The sequence below is a fragment of the Engraulis encrasicolus genome, chromosome 2 (assembly GCF_034702125.1).
Source record: "Engraulis encrasicolus isolate BLACKSEA-1 chromosome 2, IST_EnEncr_1.0, whole genome shotgun sequence".
Lineage (NCBI taxonomy): Eukaryota > Metazoa > Chordata > Actinopteri > Clupeiformes > Engraulidae > Engraulis > Engraulis encrasicolus.
This window is the reverse complement of record NC_085858.1, coordinates 6,609,040-6,624,078: the sequence shown is the minus strand read 5'-3', so window position 1 is coordinate 6,624,078 and position 15,039 is coordinate 6,609,040. Positions and strand designations below refer to the sequence as shown.

Genomic DNA, 15,039 nt, shown 5'->3' with positions numbered 1-15,039 from the left:
GCTGTCAAGGTGGCCACCTTAGCTATAAAGCACTGGATGAAGCTCTGGTAGAGATCATGTGGGGTAGGGAGTATGACGGGGCTGTGACGATATTGTGAATCGTGAGTCGAGTGTATTGTTAGAGCCCTAGTATGGCGGAGTAAATAGACAGCACTGTCTTGCGTCCTCATCCATGGCTGAAGTGCCCTTGAGCAAAGCCATCTAGCTCCCACATTACTCCAGGGGGACTGTCCCTGTACCTAAAATAACTGCTGCTTGGAAACACCCTTCTATTCCATGACAGCTTTCCTTCACAATAAAACTCACCCTTCTCTCATGCACTAGCTCTGCTTGGCCGTTATGGCCTGTGCTTCCCCAGCTATTGTACGCTACCGATAATGTCCACGTTTGTTAGTCGATTTGGATAAATGCTTCTGCTAAATATAATGTAAATATAACTGGATTGCTTCGATAAGCACTCCTGGGTTGCTTGGATAAGCACTCCTGCTAAATGTTATAGCCTAAGTAATAACAGTGGCAATGTTGACGTCTAATTCTCATCTCATCTCAGTACAATGGAATCTACAGGATTTTTTCCCCATCGAACAAGATTCAGACTGTGATAGAGAGACTGACTACTCTTGTTCCATCTCTGTGGAAAATTCATCTTTTTCTCTCCTCCACCACCACTACGCTGTTGTATTAGCAGCCCTGGGGGATGTGTGCAAGTAGGTGGTGTACTGAGTGACTAACTCAGCTGAGGGAGCTGGCGGTGGTAAATCTCCAAATAAAAGGACATTACGGCTCCCTTCTACCAGCGAAATCAGGGCCTGGGGGCCTTTCTCTTAGTGGTGCTGTAGCACTTCTCCTGAATAAACATGCCCTAATTAATGAACTAAAGCCTGCTTTCGGGAAGAACGAGCTGAAAGTTAGTCCCACACACTGGCCACTCGAAGGGTTTTTATCAGCCGGTCCTCTGCTCTGCTCTGCTCGGTCACTTACAGTAAAGCGACCTGACTCATGCACTACCATCACCAGGGATGTGGATTCAGGCTCACGTGATGAGCATGCATGCGCCATCGTGCAGTCATCAATCATTAAATCTCGTCTCATCATATATATTATGCACACGTGCACTGTGTGTGTGCCTTTGTGTGTGTGTGTGTGTGTGTGTGTGTGTGTGTGTGTGTGTGTGTGTGTGAGAGAGAGAGAGAGAGAGAGAGAGAGAGAGAGAGAGAAGAGAGAGAGAGAGAGAGAGAGAGAGAGAGAGAGAGGAGAGAGAAGAGAGAGAGAGAGAGAGAGAGAGAGAGAGAGAGAGAGAGAGAGAGAGAGAGAGAGAGACCAATCATCAGATCTATATATCTTTATGTCTGCCCACTGCATATATACTATGTGACTTGACTACCTGAACATGTGACTGTTTGTTTGTGTGCGTGCGCGCGTTTACGCACGTGTGCACGTGTGTGTATGAGAGAGAGAGAGAGAGAGAGAGAGAGAGAGAGAGAGAGAGAGAGAGAGAGAGAGAGAGAGAGAGAGAGAGAGAGAGAGAGAGAGAGAGAGAGAGAGAGTACACAGAGTGTGGGGAGAGAGTACAGACGTGGATGCAATCTGACAGAGATAACCTACTGTTAGCGCATGTGTTTAGTTGCTATAGTTACCGCAGTAGGAAAATTGAGGGCCCCGAGCCGAGGCCCCTCCCCCTCACAAGGCCTTGGCAACTGTTGATTGGTTGATTATTGCCATGAGTCATGTTATGTTAGCAGGCCTCCCGGTGCCCAGTGGCGCGCTAGCTGGGCTGGCTGGGCTGCAGTGGGGAGCCATGCGGCTGGCTGCTACTGATGCTGCTGCTGCCGATGCTGCTAGTACTGTGCACATATGTGGGTTTAGCTTAGATAGCTCATCCACCAAGTCCTCAAGCCATGAGGAAATAGATGGGACTAAAATACCCACTCGTACCTCCACCACCACCACAACGCTGTCTCCTGTGTGTGTGTGTGTGAGAAAGAGATAGAGAGAGAGAGAGAGAGCTGAGAGACTGCTGCTGCTGCTGCTGCTGCTGGGATGAATCATCCGCGCAGACAAAGGGACATGCTCACCTGGACTTTCCCTCTCTGAAAAGAACACAGTGGAACCCGACAACAGAAACAGTTTTCAGTTTTCGCAACATATGAAGGGCTGCCACATACACAAATACCCATCAGCCAGTGGCATCTGACAAGCTAAGACCTATGCACAGCCCAGGGAGATGCAGAGAGAAAGAAACACACTCATACACACACAGAGAGGGAGTGTGTGTGTGTGTGTGTGTGTCTACGAGTGTGTCTGTGCGTTTGCGTGTGTGCGCGTGTATGTGCGTGCCTGTGTGTGTGTGTGTTTAGTTGTTTGAGTGGTGGCTGCTGCCAGTTCTAACTTGGCTTCTCTCGTGCTCTATGTGAACGTGTCCTTGAGCAAGAGACACTGAACCAAAACTCTTCCCAGTTTACTTTACAGCAAGTAGATTTCTTTGCTATAAAAAGGCTGCCTACTGTTAAGGGTACACCGTTATGCTGTGGGACTCCCACCTACTCCATGTCATATACAATTCTATTAAGCTTCAGTGATTTCTCCCTTCGCGGGGAAATGGCTTGGGAAAGGGAAATGAATCATTAAAGCTGCATAATGTGCCTTCTATCATGCCACTGAGATGTGCTACATCAATGTCACTGTCAAGATGGACCTCCGCGGGATTCTCTATGGTATATATACTGTAAGGATTCTCTATGGTATATATACTGTAAGGATATCAGACTATGTTTTTAACCATTAACAAGCACAGTAACATTTCAGTGTTTATTGCTGTTTTTTTTTGTTTTTTGGTCCAGTTTTTTTCCAGTCATTTTACGTGTTTGCTATCGTAAGTTGTGTTGCCTGTTTACAAACATTGGACATTTAATGAGATCTCCAGTATTATTATTTTTTTAATTAAGAACCATCCGTAATCAGAATCAACATCATTGTCCAATTACACTTACATGTACAGGCAATTATTATTATTATTATATTAAATTAGTATTATTATAATAATATTAAATAACAATACAATGGTATAATATTGCATTCTCTGTGGGCATGAGTCAGATCATGAATATGACTACAGTAGTAGTAGTGGAGTACAATTAACTGCTTATTATGCCATAATGCCATTTACACAAATATGGGAGAGCTCAACAGTCCTCCAGGGTGTTGTGATGTGACGGGAGGTCGTGCGCCATTTCTTTCAGCCAGCTTCCATAGTCCTAGTGTCGCTAAATCAGCTTGTACTACACATTGTGTTGTGCTGCACAGAGAGCCTGGCTGAGATGCTGCATTTAGACAAGTTTGTCTCCCGGAGGTGTAGCTAGATTGCCTGGTTATCATCGACTTTCAAATCTCTAACCGAGATGTTGGTCTGAGTAGGAATATAACGAATACCCTTTCTCAAACTGCCTGGTTAACCCGCCTCCCTCAGTTTGCTACTGGTCGAGACCAGAAAAGCCTGTGCCGAAGTTTAAATCAAACATTTTCTTAGTCCCAATAGAGCGTCTCTGCTTAAACCACATCACTGCCTTGAACACGCCTTTACCCAGGGCCTATGGAGCTGCTCAAAAGTTGACTGCTTCCTGACAAAGTGGGTGGAGTTCTCAATTTCTCCGGAGCTCAGAAACGATATGTGTATTGCGCCTGGCTTGACTAGAAGCGAGGCTGAAGGTGTTGCGTCACTAGGAGGGCATGGCCTGGCTAACAGATAGCTCCTGTGGACGTCCAGAGGGAAGTTTTTATCACATCGCTGATGTCTGGTGGAGACAGATGCTGTCTGTGGAGGCTCAAAGTGATGTCTTTACCAGATCCCTAATGGCTGGTTGAGATTTGTGTACAGTTGAAATTGATGGACAAACACGACCCGAGGTCCTTTTCCAATCCTTCTCCTCTCTCACACACTCATTTCCTGTCACATTCTCTCACTGTCCTGTCCTAAATAAAGGCAAAACACTAAAAAAAACACAACTTAAAAAGAAAAAAAACATTCCATACACTGTCCATGAGACTTGCATTTTTATCGCTCACAGTGTTTTGGTTCTTCAGACCTTCTTCAGGTGAGAGGAGACTGAGAAGAGTGTCTAAGAACAACCAGAACATTATGAGCAATATTTAGATATTTGTCTATTACCTTGTACCTTGATTACAGCCAACACACCTATTCCAACTGAGGTGTACAAACGTGTTCCGTACCATAGAATTAGCCTATATTATGCACTACTAGAATCCACACATTGTATAAGTTGATCTCATTGCTCAGGAAACACTCGTGTTTGGTGGTAAGTGGGTCTAGCCTAGTATGATATTCAACCAAAATCAACCATGCCACTGGACGCAAACCTAGACTAGCACTGTGGGGAGGAAATACTCACGTGGGAGTGCAGGCTTCCATCTTCATGGAATATGAATCCATACTGATTATTACTGTATGCTCCACTGCTGGTAATGCATGAGGTGCACACTGACACTGGCTTACTGCTATCATGTCAGGGCATCTGATGAAAAGTAGCTATGGGACTTCTTATGTGGCCTGCGTATAATTGTGTGTGTGTGTGTGTGTGTGTGTGTGTGTGTGTGTGTGTGTGTGTGTGTGTGTGTGTGTGTGTGTGTGTGTGTGTGTGCGCGCGTGTGCGCGCGTGTGTGCGCGTGTGCGCGTGCGTGTGCGCGTGCGTGTGTGCGTGTCACCAATCATCAGATCTTGTTCCGTATGTCCACTGTATACAGTGTGCGACTACCTGTGTGTGTGTGTGTGTGTGTGTGTGTGTGTGTGTGCATGCGCGTGCGTGCGTGCGTGCGTGCGTGCGTGTCACCAATCATCAGATCTTGTTCCATATGTCCACTGTATACAGTGTGCGACTACCTGTGTGTGTTTGTGTGTGTGTTTGTGTGTGCGTGTTTAAAAGAGAAAGAGAGAGGGACGTGAGTACAGAGTGGGGAGCACACACACTGGTTGTGATATTTTAAAAAGGTATTGGACCTTTGGTCTCATATGTGTGTTGAGTTTTTTTTCTTATAATGTGTTTATTTTTCAAGAGGTGTTGGGGCTTTGGTGTCATGTGTGTGTTGCCTCTTCTCTTGCAGTGGTGTGCAGCTTCCGCAGCTCTGTGGCCCAGGCTCTGCTGCTGGAGATTGGAGAGATGGTCCAGATCCTGGAGAAGTGTGAAGGTGAGTGGATGTAGCGGAGGCCGACTAGCAGACAGTGGCGTGGAACGTTACTAAACCTCCCTCCCGAAGCCTCATAGAGCATCAGTAGCGCTGAGCTATCGGACTGGTCCTTTAGCTCGGCGGTCTCATGCTATGCCTCCCATACCCGAACCGATGCATTGATTAGGAGGTGGTGAGTTCGAGGCTCTAGGGGCAGACTGTGCAGGAGTTTGGAGTTAGGAGTCTGCACATTTAACATTTTCTTTGATTTTTTTTTTTCTTCCATGGAAGGATTACATTTCGGCCATTTTCAACCAGAAGGACTTTAAGTGTGTGGACTCCTCACTTCAAGCTTTCAGTCAGCCTTTGTCCTGCACCTTTTCCTGGGATGTGCCCAATTTTCACCTTCAGCTGGACACCCCAAGAGGACATTGCCCTGGGATGGATTAACTAGACTGCACAGCAAACACCAGCCCCCTCCCCACAGCCAAATGTCAAAAGTCATAGTTTTGATTTGCCATTTGGGTAACACTTTACTTCACGCCGGTGTCATAAGCATGTCATTACAGTGTCATTATAGTGTCATGACACAGTCATAGATAAGTCATACACATTATGTCTATGTCATAAACATTTTATGACTGTTGGCCTTAAGTGACATTTGGTTATGGCAAATTTGTCTTTCGAATGTTCATGTTCATGACATGGACTTAATGTTTATGACATGTGCATAACACTATTACGACACAACTATGACACTGTAATGACATGCTTATGACACTGGCGTCAAGTAAATGTTACCGCCATTTGTGCACAAACCAGTAGTCCAGCACATTGGATCCGTTGTGCAGGCCCTCCGAGTCAATAAATAACCCGTAAAACAATATGACAGAGAAGTTATTCCAAGATTTATTAAAATATTGTGATATTAAATGGAAGAAAAAACATGTTTGCAGACTTAGATCCTCCTCCTGAGGAGCCCTGAGGAAGGTCTGCCTACTGAAAGCTTGGCGAATTAAAGTGTACAAAGAGGATTTTAGTGTGCAGACATTTTTCTTTCATTCATCACAGTTTTTTCTTAATGTTTATTTGGCACCTCTTGATCAAGAGTGCGGTGCAATCCGCTTAAATGAAGACATTAAAATAAAAAAGAATGCTGATGAAGAGGGAAGAAGAGAATTTCCATGAGGTTGATCAGATTGCTTTTGTTTTCTTAGCAGTGTAATTGGGAGGTCGATGGTGGATTTTTGATTGGCAATAACGATGCACCAATGTGTGGCTGGGGATTTTTGATAGGCAATAACGATGCACCAATGTGTGGCTGGGGATTTTTGATAGGAGATAACGACGCACCTATGTGTGGCTGGTGAATTTTACCATTTGTTTGTCCATGGCTGGTAAAGGTTAATGTTTTGTTATTTCTGGCTTGTGTCTGGCTGATTATTTCTCATAGATGATTAGGCAGTCTCATCATGGTACAGTATCAAGACACCATTTAGCATTTCCGCCAATGGGAAACACTAACTATCTTTCACTACTGTGTGTGATGACCATTAATAGCCTCAGGGCTTGACACTGGCACGCGCTAACCGGCCAAAAATGGGTAAAACTTGGACGTGGCTAGTAACAATGTTAGACTCACTAACCACTTTGGCAGGTAACTTACTTAGCATATGGTATCTTGTTTTTGCACCTTTTGTTATATTTAGGTTCAAGAAAGATCATTCAATTTTTATTTGTCTGATGTACTAGGTAGGTAGTTTTTTCACTTTCTGAGCTTAAATGTATCATGGTGAAGAAGAATACGTCTAAAAATAATACTGACAACAACACTGTGGCCAGTAGAAAACCACTAGCCACTGTGTCTGGTGAGCAAGAAGTGGGCAAAATGTTAATGTCAAGCCCTGAATAGTCTTTATTACGTATTTATTTTTCACGGTGTGTGCATTTGTTAAAGATTATCAACTTGTATTAGATGTTTCTCTTTCAGGTTGGTACAGAGGCTTCTCCATCCGAAAACCAACAGTGAAGGTATAGCAACTGCAAATGCATTTTGGCTTGGCTATCTACACAACACCATTCTGTTAGCATAGATGAGTCAGACTGCAACATCTGTGACGTGTCCCAGTTGTCCTCAACAATTTGTATTGAGCATAAACATGTAAAACATAAACCATAGAAACTATCTACATACTAAAAATGAAGAGGGTATGGGATAATACATGAGTGAAAATTAAATGTAGACACTGTAATTGTGTGTCCCACCCCTTATGAAAATTGACCATGGTTTTACTGACCATGGTATTTACCATAGTATGTCATGGTTGTTCTAAATACTCTGAACCAACCATAGTATCACTATGGCTTATCAATGTTTTTTTGGCTAACCATGGAAACAGTGGTTCCGGATCATGGTTATTCATGGTTTCACGTTTTTTTCAGCATGGTCACAAACCATGCTCAAAAAACCATGGTTAATCATGGGTTTCATGGTTACCCAAAAAAATATGAAAACGTGTGCGCAGCCGTGGTGTAATGGTTAGGGAGTTGGGTTGAAGATCACAGAGTTGCAGGTTCAAATCACGCCCTTAGGCCTACCTCTCCCTACAACTCCATCCATGGCTGAAGTGCCCTTGAGCAAGGCACCTAACCCCACATTTCTCCAAGGACTGTCACCAATATGTGCGCTGGATAAAAAAAAACGTCTCGCTGTTACCACAATGTCAATGACCAAGTCGTAGTGCATTACTAAAGGCCCTGTGTTAGGTCATAGTAGTGTAATACTATGATAGTCATCTATTACAGCGTGCCACTGGAGGAACGTCCTGCATTATGGGGCTATACCATAGTCAAACCATGATTGAACCATTGTAAAAAAAAAACCTTGCCGAATCATGCTCTGAAAACCATGATTTACCATGGTCGATTTTGGTAAGGGACAGTATCTTAGAGCTGGTAATGATAAAGGTGATGCTCTCACTGGCACAACACACATTGGGTATTTTTTTTTTTACTAATGTAGTCCACACATTTACAACAATCCGCATCCACACTAGCCAAGAGAGAAAGGCAATAGTCATTTCTGGGCTCTGGAGACCATTTGCATGCATATAAGACCACATTTTTACCACATTGCATTGACAGCTTCACTGCCAAAGTATTTATTTAGGGAGCTCATTTATGTTTAGACCAATACCACTTCAGTTTAGATATACTTTTAGTTCACTTAGGGTTAAACTAAGAGATCATGATGACAGTAGCCCATTCATGTTTTATTCTGTTTATTGTTTTAAAGGGAATCTTTCCAATCAACTATGTGCACTTGAAGAAAGCCATCGTGAGCAACAGAGGGTGAGTGCACATTAACTAGGAACACACACACACACACACACACACACACACACACACACACACACACACACACACACACACACACACACACACACACACACACACACACACACACACACACACACACACACACAGGTCTGCTGACAACTTTTGCTGGGCCCAGGACAAAGTCATCTGAAAGGGCCCCATACCCAATACATACAATGGGCTCCATATCTACTTGGGCCCGGGACAACATACCTGTTTGTCCTCCCTGTCTGTTGGCCTGCACACGCACACTAGGGGTGTGCAAAATAATCGTCATATCGATGCATCGCGATACTTACTCTCACGATACAATGCATCGATTCATGACAAGGTATCGTGATACTTATTTTCTAAATATACTGCATGGATTCATGACAATTGATTATTTGATAACAATAAAATTCGATTTGCCACGGGTTATTTTGTTCAGTAGAGAATAGGTAATATTTCTGTTGTGATGTAAGCTCTCTCCCAGATGATAGAATGCTTAAATAGAATGAACTGACTTAAGAAAGCTACACAGCAACTGACAAATAAGCTGTATTTTACACATTTACTGAAGTAAATATCGCAATGCATCACAGTAGTACATGAATCGCAATGCATCGTGATAGAATCGCATCGTGGCATGTGTATCGTGATGCGCATCGAATCGTGAACCCTTTGCCAATACCCACCCCTAACGCACGCGCACACACACACACACACACACACACACACACACACACACACACACACACACACACACACACACACACACACACACACACACACACACTTCAGAGAGAGAGAGAGAGAGAGAGAGAGTGGAATGCTGAAAGTGAAATATGTTTCTCTGAGTTATTCATGAGGAACCTGATTTGTGCATTAAGGAGCCAAAAACACACGTTGGTCTGATACGCCAGCAGCTCAGTACAGTGGACTGGTTGTCATTTTCTTAAGGAACATTAAGTGTAACACAGGGTACGAGGACTGGGCGTGTGTGTGTGTGTGTGTGTGTGTGTGTGTGTGTGTGTGTGTGTGTGTGTGTGTGTGTGTGTGTGTGTGTGCGCGCGCGCGTGTGTGTGCGCGTGTGTGTGCGTGTGCGTGTGTGTGCGCACTTAAGCATGTCCCGCTGTGTGTGTGTACACCAGTATATGTATGCACTCTGTCTGAGTGTCCACTTAAGCGTGTGCATCTCTCTGTATGTGTGACTCTCTCGGTGTGTGTGTGTGTGAGTGTGTGTGTACGTACGCGCACGCGTGTGTGCGTGTGTGTGTGTGTGCGCGCGCACTTAAGCATGTCCCTCTGTGTGTGTGTGTAGGTACAACACCAGTACATGCACAAAATGCACGTGTGTGTTTGCATGTGTCTGAGTGTATACTTAAGCATGTGCCTCTTTCTGTATACACCGTGTGTGTGTGTGTGTGTGTGTGTGTGTGTGTGTGTGTGTGTGTGTGTGTGTGTGTGTGTGTGTGTGTGTGTGTGTGTGTGTGTGTGTGTGTGTGTGTGTGTGTGTGTGTGTGTGTGTACTAACATCTTTTTGTGTGTATTACAGGCAAGGAGAGACGGTTGTCCCTCTGGAGGATCCCATCATAACAGAGACCACCAGTACACTGCAGGAATGGGCAGTCTTATGGAAACAGCTCTACGTGGTAAGCTCCTTTTTACCCAAAAGAAGAACAATGGTCTTCCATATACACTAGGGCTGTAACGATACACTCAACTCACAATTCAGGTCGTATCACGAACTTTGACCTACGATTCAATACACCACACAATTTTTTAAATATGCTGTATCTTTTTTTATTATATTTTTCACAAAAAACTATGAATGATAGTTTACAAGGTTACAAGTCACTACTAAGTATTAAAAAGTGTTTAAAAATAATAATGAGGAGGATTTGAAACTTTGAACGCACTATCAACTCATATCGGGTGGTTGTCTTCTGCACTGAAGGGTAACAGAGCTTTGAAAAAGCATATCGCGATACTGCCTTCTTGCATCGTGACACAGTATCGTGACTCTGTGTCTCATGATTTCTCAGTTCGATACAATATCGTTACAACCCTAAGATACACTGAACAATGTGAACAATGCTTTTTTTCTTCCACGTTCCTCTTCACCATTCTCTTTACCACAGCCATCCGTGTGCCTTTGTGTGTGTGTCTGTGTGTGAGAGAGTGTATGATTAGGGCCCTTTTAGAATCTGGACGAATAGCTGTGTTGCCTTGGTGATATGTAGGGGGGGTTGCGTAATCTCTCCCAGAGCCTTTAAAACAGGAAGCGTGCCCCGGGCAGTACTGATGTAACATCCTGTCAAGCAGGGCTAATGTGCAGCGCTGATTTCTCCCGCCTTGTACATGCTACATACCGCCTCCCTCTCTCTAAATTGTCTCTTTGTTCTTGCTAATCTGTGCCAACCCCCTTTTGCCTCTACTGTACACATCAACAAACAAATAGCATGCCCAAAACATCCATTTTGAAATTCCCATTCAGCCTACTCAGCCTCAGCAGTGTGTGTGTGTGTGTGTGTGTGTGTGTGTGTGTGTGTGTGTGTGTGTGTGTGTGTGTGTGTGTGTGTGTGTGTGTGTGTGTGTGTGTGTGTGTGTGTGTGTGTGTGTGTGTGTGCGAGAGAGAGACAGAGAGAGAGTGTGTGTGTGTGTGTGTGTGTCTGTGTGTGTGTGTGTGTCTGTGTCTGTGTCTGTGTCTGTCTGTCTGTGTGTGTCTGTGACTCTGTGTTGTGGAGCTGTGTAGTGTGCCTGGTGATTGGCTGCATCAGGGTTTTTTTCTGGCTTGTGATTGGCTGTTGTAACTGAGGGCTGCACAAAATGTATATCGTGATATCAATATTGCTGTCAAACAATATAAAATCTTATAATATTGAGTTGAAACAATATTTTTGTTATTTGTCTGTACTGCCAAAAGGTAGGTTATGCTAAGCCCAATGCATTCCCCTCCACTTGAGCCATTGCGAGCACAGAGCAGACTTGCTACCCAACACTCATGCAGAACGCCGCTGTGTGTTTCTTTATGGCCGCCACTCACACTGCTGAAGGGAGGGAAGATGGTGAATTGTTTAGCACAATTTATAGCACAAGTCTTTAATATAAATACATTATTGTCTAAAAAGAATTGTGATATCAATATTGACTGAAATAATCGTGATATTGATTTTTCTCAGAATTGAGGAGCCCTAGTTGCAACTGAGTGCTGCTTTGTGATTGGCTGTTGTCACTGAGCGCTGCTTTGTGATTGTTTTGATTGGCAGAAGCACAGAGTGGAGCTGTTCACCAAGCTGCGGCAGGTGATGACGGAGCTGATTGACCTGCGCCGCCAGCTCATCTCCGGTCACATGACCCAGGAGCAGACGCGCGAGATCAAGCGCCACATCACACTACGACTGGACTGGGGAAACGAGTAAGAGGACCATTTGCCTGTTGTCTAAAGATTTGCCAAAATGTGGTTTGGTCTTAAGACAGGAACATGTTTGCCGCAGGATGTGTACGTCTGCACAAATTTGTTACCATGTGTATTTTATGTCAACGTTGCGTGCAGCAGCTCACTTGAACACGAGTTACACAGACGCGTATGTACAGTACGATGCAGTATTAACACAAGCACTTGGAGTGATCTTTCGAACTTCCATGTCGAGGTCATGGTTGAGTCAAACTTTTTGACAAGAGCCTAATTATCTCTATGCCCCATAGATGACACCTCCTTTATCATTATCATGTTTAGGGCTCTGATGGTTCTGCAGCAAGTATAAATACTGGCTTTGCGAACAGTTGCACAGTTACAGTAGTTGTACACACAGCAAGCGTATTGTTGCCTTTATCTCGGCCACCTTCACAATCATGAAATGCTGTCAAGGTCTGGTGAGTGCTTTACTACTGCCTTTGGTGAGATGTCAGTATCACACAGTAGAGAATACAATCTTGTCAGGGAGAGCCATCACAAGCAAAGCCAGTGCTGAGTGAATCATTTGTTTACAAATCTTTATTGGCGAAGCTGAAGGTTGTGGGTGGAACCAGTGGCTGGTGTTCAAACTGTTTAATTACTTGTAAGAGGCAGTTTCATTAGAGGTGTCAAATGTAAACGTTAAAGTATAGAACAGAAATGCTGTTCCCGTCCAACACAGGTAACCTATCTGAGTAACCATTAGACCTGTGCACTCTTTATTGAAGGTATCGGTCAAATACAATGATAAAATGATACATTTGGGTTTTTAACTTTTCCTTAACATAGGAGTATATACACACATACAGTACAGCGCCACACAGATACTAAATTAGAAACTAATAATAACCTCCCTAACCAATAATACAAAAAAATACTAGTTAAAAAACTAAGTTAAGTTACTAAAAAGATTGGAGGACAGAGTTTGGGATTAGATCAGATTGGATTTTACCTCCAATGGTGCTGTGCTAGACCAACTCTAGGCAATATCATTTTTCTGCTGCTAGTGCTTGTCTAGTTTACTAGGCTAGTGTATCTCTGCGTGTGTTAACATCTCCTATTCAGACGAGTACTTGCACATTTGTATGAGATATTGAAGTTAGAAACACTGATATCTTGGCTACTGTAATGCTATAAAACTTGATGCCAGTCTGAGGTTTAGGCAGGATTTAGCATGTATCATTCATTATCTAAAGCAGTATAAAAAGTGTTTTAGTGGAGTTGAGCTGGCCCTTCAGGGAAAGTTATTCTGCACTCTATTCTTACTTTCCGGTTAAGAGGCAGTCAGGATCATTTTAATCACATGTGGGATTTACATAAGCACATATCTGAAGGCAGTAGAGTTAGTCTCAGTAGTATGGGAGAGAAGCTCAGGCATGTACAGAGAGCTCTTGTCAGTACAGGCAGCATGCTTGTATTAACAGAGAGGCATCGCAGGAACAGATCTTCCAGCTACATTGCTATGTGAAGTGAACGGCATTATGAGCAAATGGACTTCTTCTTTTTGGATATTCTTTTTCAAGCTCCCCAAAGCAGTCAAGTTGTTTACAGCTTAGTGCGCTTCTCTTAATGTGGACACGGCTTGGACAAATTGTAATCTTCATTGACACAATGCCTTTGGAAGTATAATACACTATTTATATATATAGAGATAATCTTGTTTTATGTTTTTGCCTCTAATATTTACATTTATTTGAAAGTTTTCTTTTTTGTTGCACCCTGTCTTGTCTCGTGATGTGATACGAGCTGCTACATTGGCCAGGGCTCACTTGAAAAAGAGATTATGAATATACATGAATGTGATTTGTTTTCCTGTTTTATTTATAAAATAAATAAACACCAATATTTTCCTGAATTTCCTCTGGGATATTCCAGACGCCCAGCCAACCCCTGCTATTTTGCCCTGATGATCACCCATAATTTACCAGGTCCTACTTCTAAAGTCAAAAATTAAGTCTATCAGATCTTGGCATGGAAGCGTTAATATGGCACTCATCGGTAGGGGGTAGAGAACAATTATTTAACAAGGACGGATATAATTTCAGTGACAGAAGTTGGATGATGCAACAACTCATTAGAGATAACACTTTGAATAGATTGCCAGCGTTGCATTCAAGAGGCACAAATTAACCAGTCAGTTGTCAAGGAGTGCTTGAAAGGCTGGTCGCCATATCGACAGAATCGAACATCACGAGTGGTGATGGGCAAGGAGATGGCAGTGGGCGTAAAGACTTTGGCAGCCTGACAGCCGTGCGGTTTGAAAGGCGTCTTGACGAGTGATTGACAGGGGGCTTGAAAAAGACCACCCTGATATACCCATGTCTCAATAGGGGCGGGTAGGCGTCATGAATCAGATGGCTTTGTCGTTAACAATGAATACGGCGATGGCTCTGAAGGGCCATAATAGATCATACAAGTCTAACATATAGAAAGATAAGTCTACACACTATAGGAAGAAGCTGCTGGAGAACTGTGCCTTTGTTTGAGGACACTGTAGGGCAAAGTCATGAGGTCATCGTTCTGTACATGCATATGCATACATGTCATCATCATATGTATGCATATTCATAGGCGTATGCATACGATTACATATCAGGCATGAACAATCAGGGATGGGATTTCAACAACCATTGGCCAAAGGCTGGTTAAGTGGCACATAACAATAATTTTCTTTCGCATGGCCAGCAAATTATCATTAAATATTATTCCTGGGTTGAAAAGCATACACACACACACACACACACACACACACACACACACACACACACACACACACACACACACACACACACACACACACACACACACACACACACACACACACACACACAAAGACATGAGCGCGCACACACACATACACGCGCGTGCGCGCGCGCACACACACATTTTCCCATTACACCTACACTGACCAGAGACCAAAAGCAATGAGCACAATGAGGATCGTCCAATGATATTACTATGATTTCATAAAAATAAATGAAATAGCTAAAGTAACTGACTAAAAAAACATTGACACATGAAATGCATCCTTTCCACTATGATAC

General features: G+C 43.5%; 1 protein-coding gene across 1 annotated transcript in view; it reads left to right on the top strand.

Moving 5' to 3' along the window:
- The window catches only part of dock3 (dedicator of cytokinesis 3), an 84,780-nt gene that overhangs the window by 7,502 nt on the left and 62,239 nt on the right, over nucleotides 1–15,039 (top strand). The window contains exons 2-6 of the mRNA XM_063193218.1: nucleotides 5,116–5,199; nucleotides 7,169–7,209; nucleotides 8,474–8,529; nucleotides 10,094–10,190; nucleotides 11,808–11,956. Of these exons, the coding sequence (XP_063049288.1) occupies nucleotides 5,116–5,199; nucleotides 7,169–7,209; nucleotides 8,474–8,529; nucleotides 10,094–10,190; nucleotides 11,808–11,956 (427 nt within the window). The remainder of the gene's footprint in view (nucleotides 1–5,115; nucleotides 5,200–7,168; nucleotides 7,210–8,473; nucleotides 8,530–10,093; nucleotides 10,191–11,807; nucleotides 11,957–15,039) is intronic.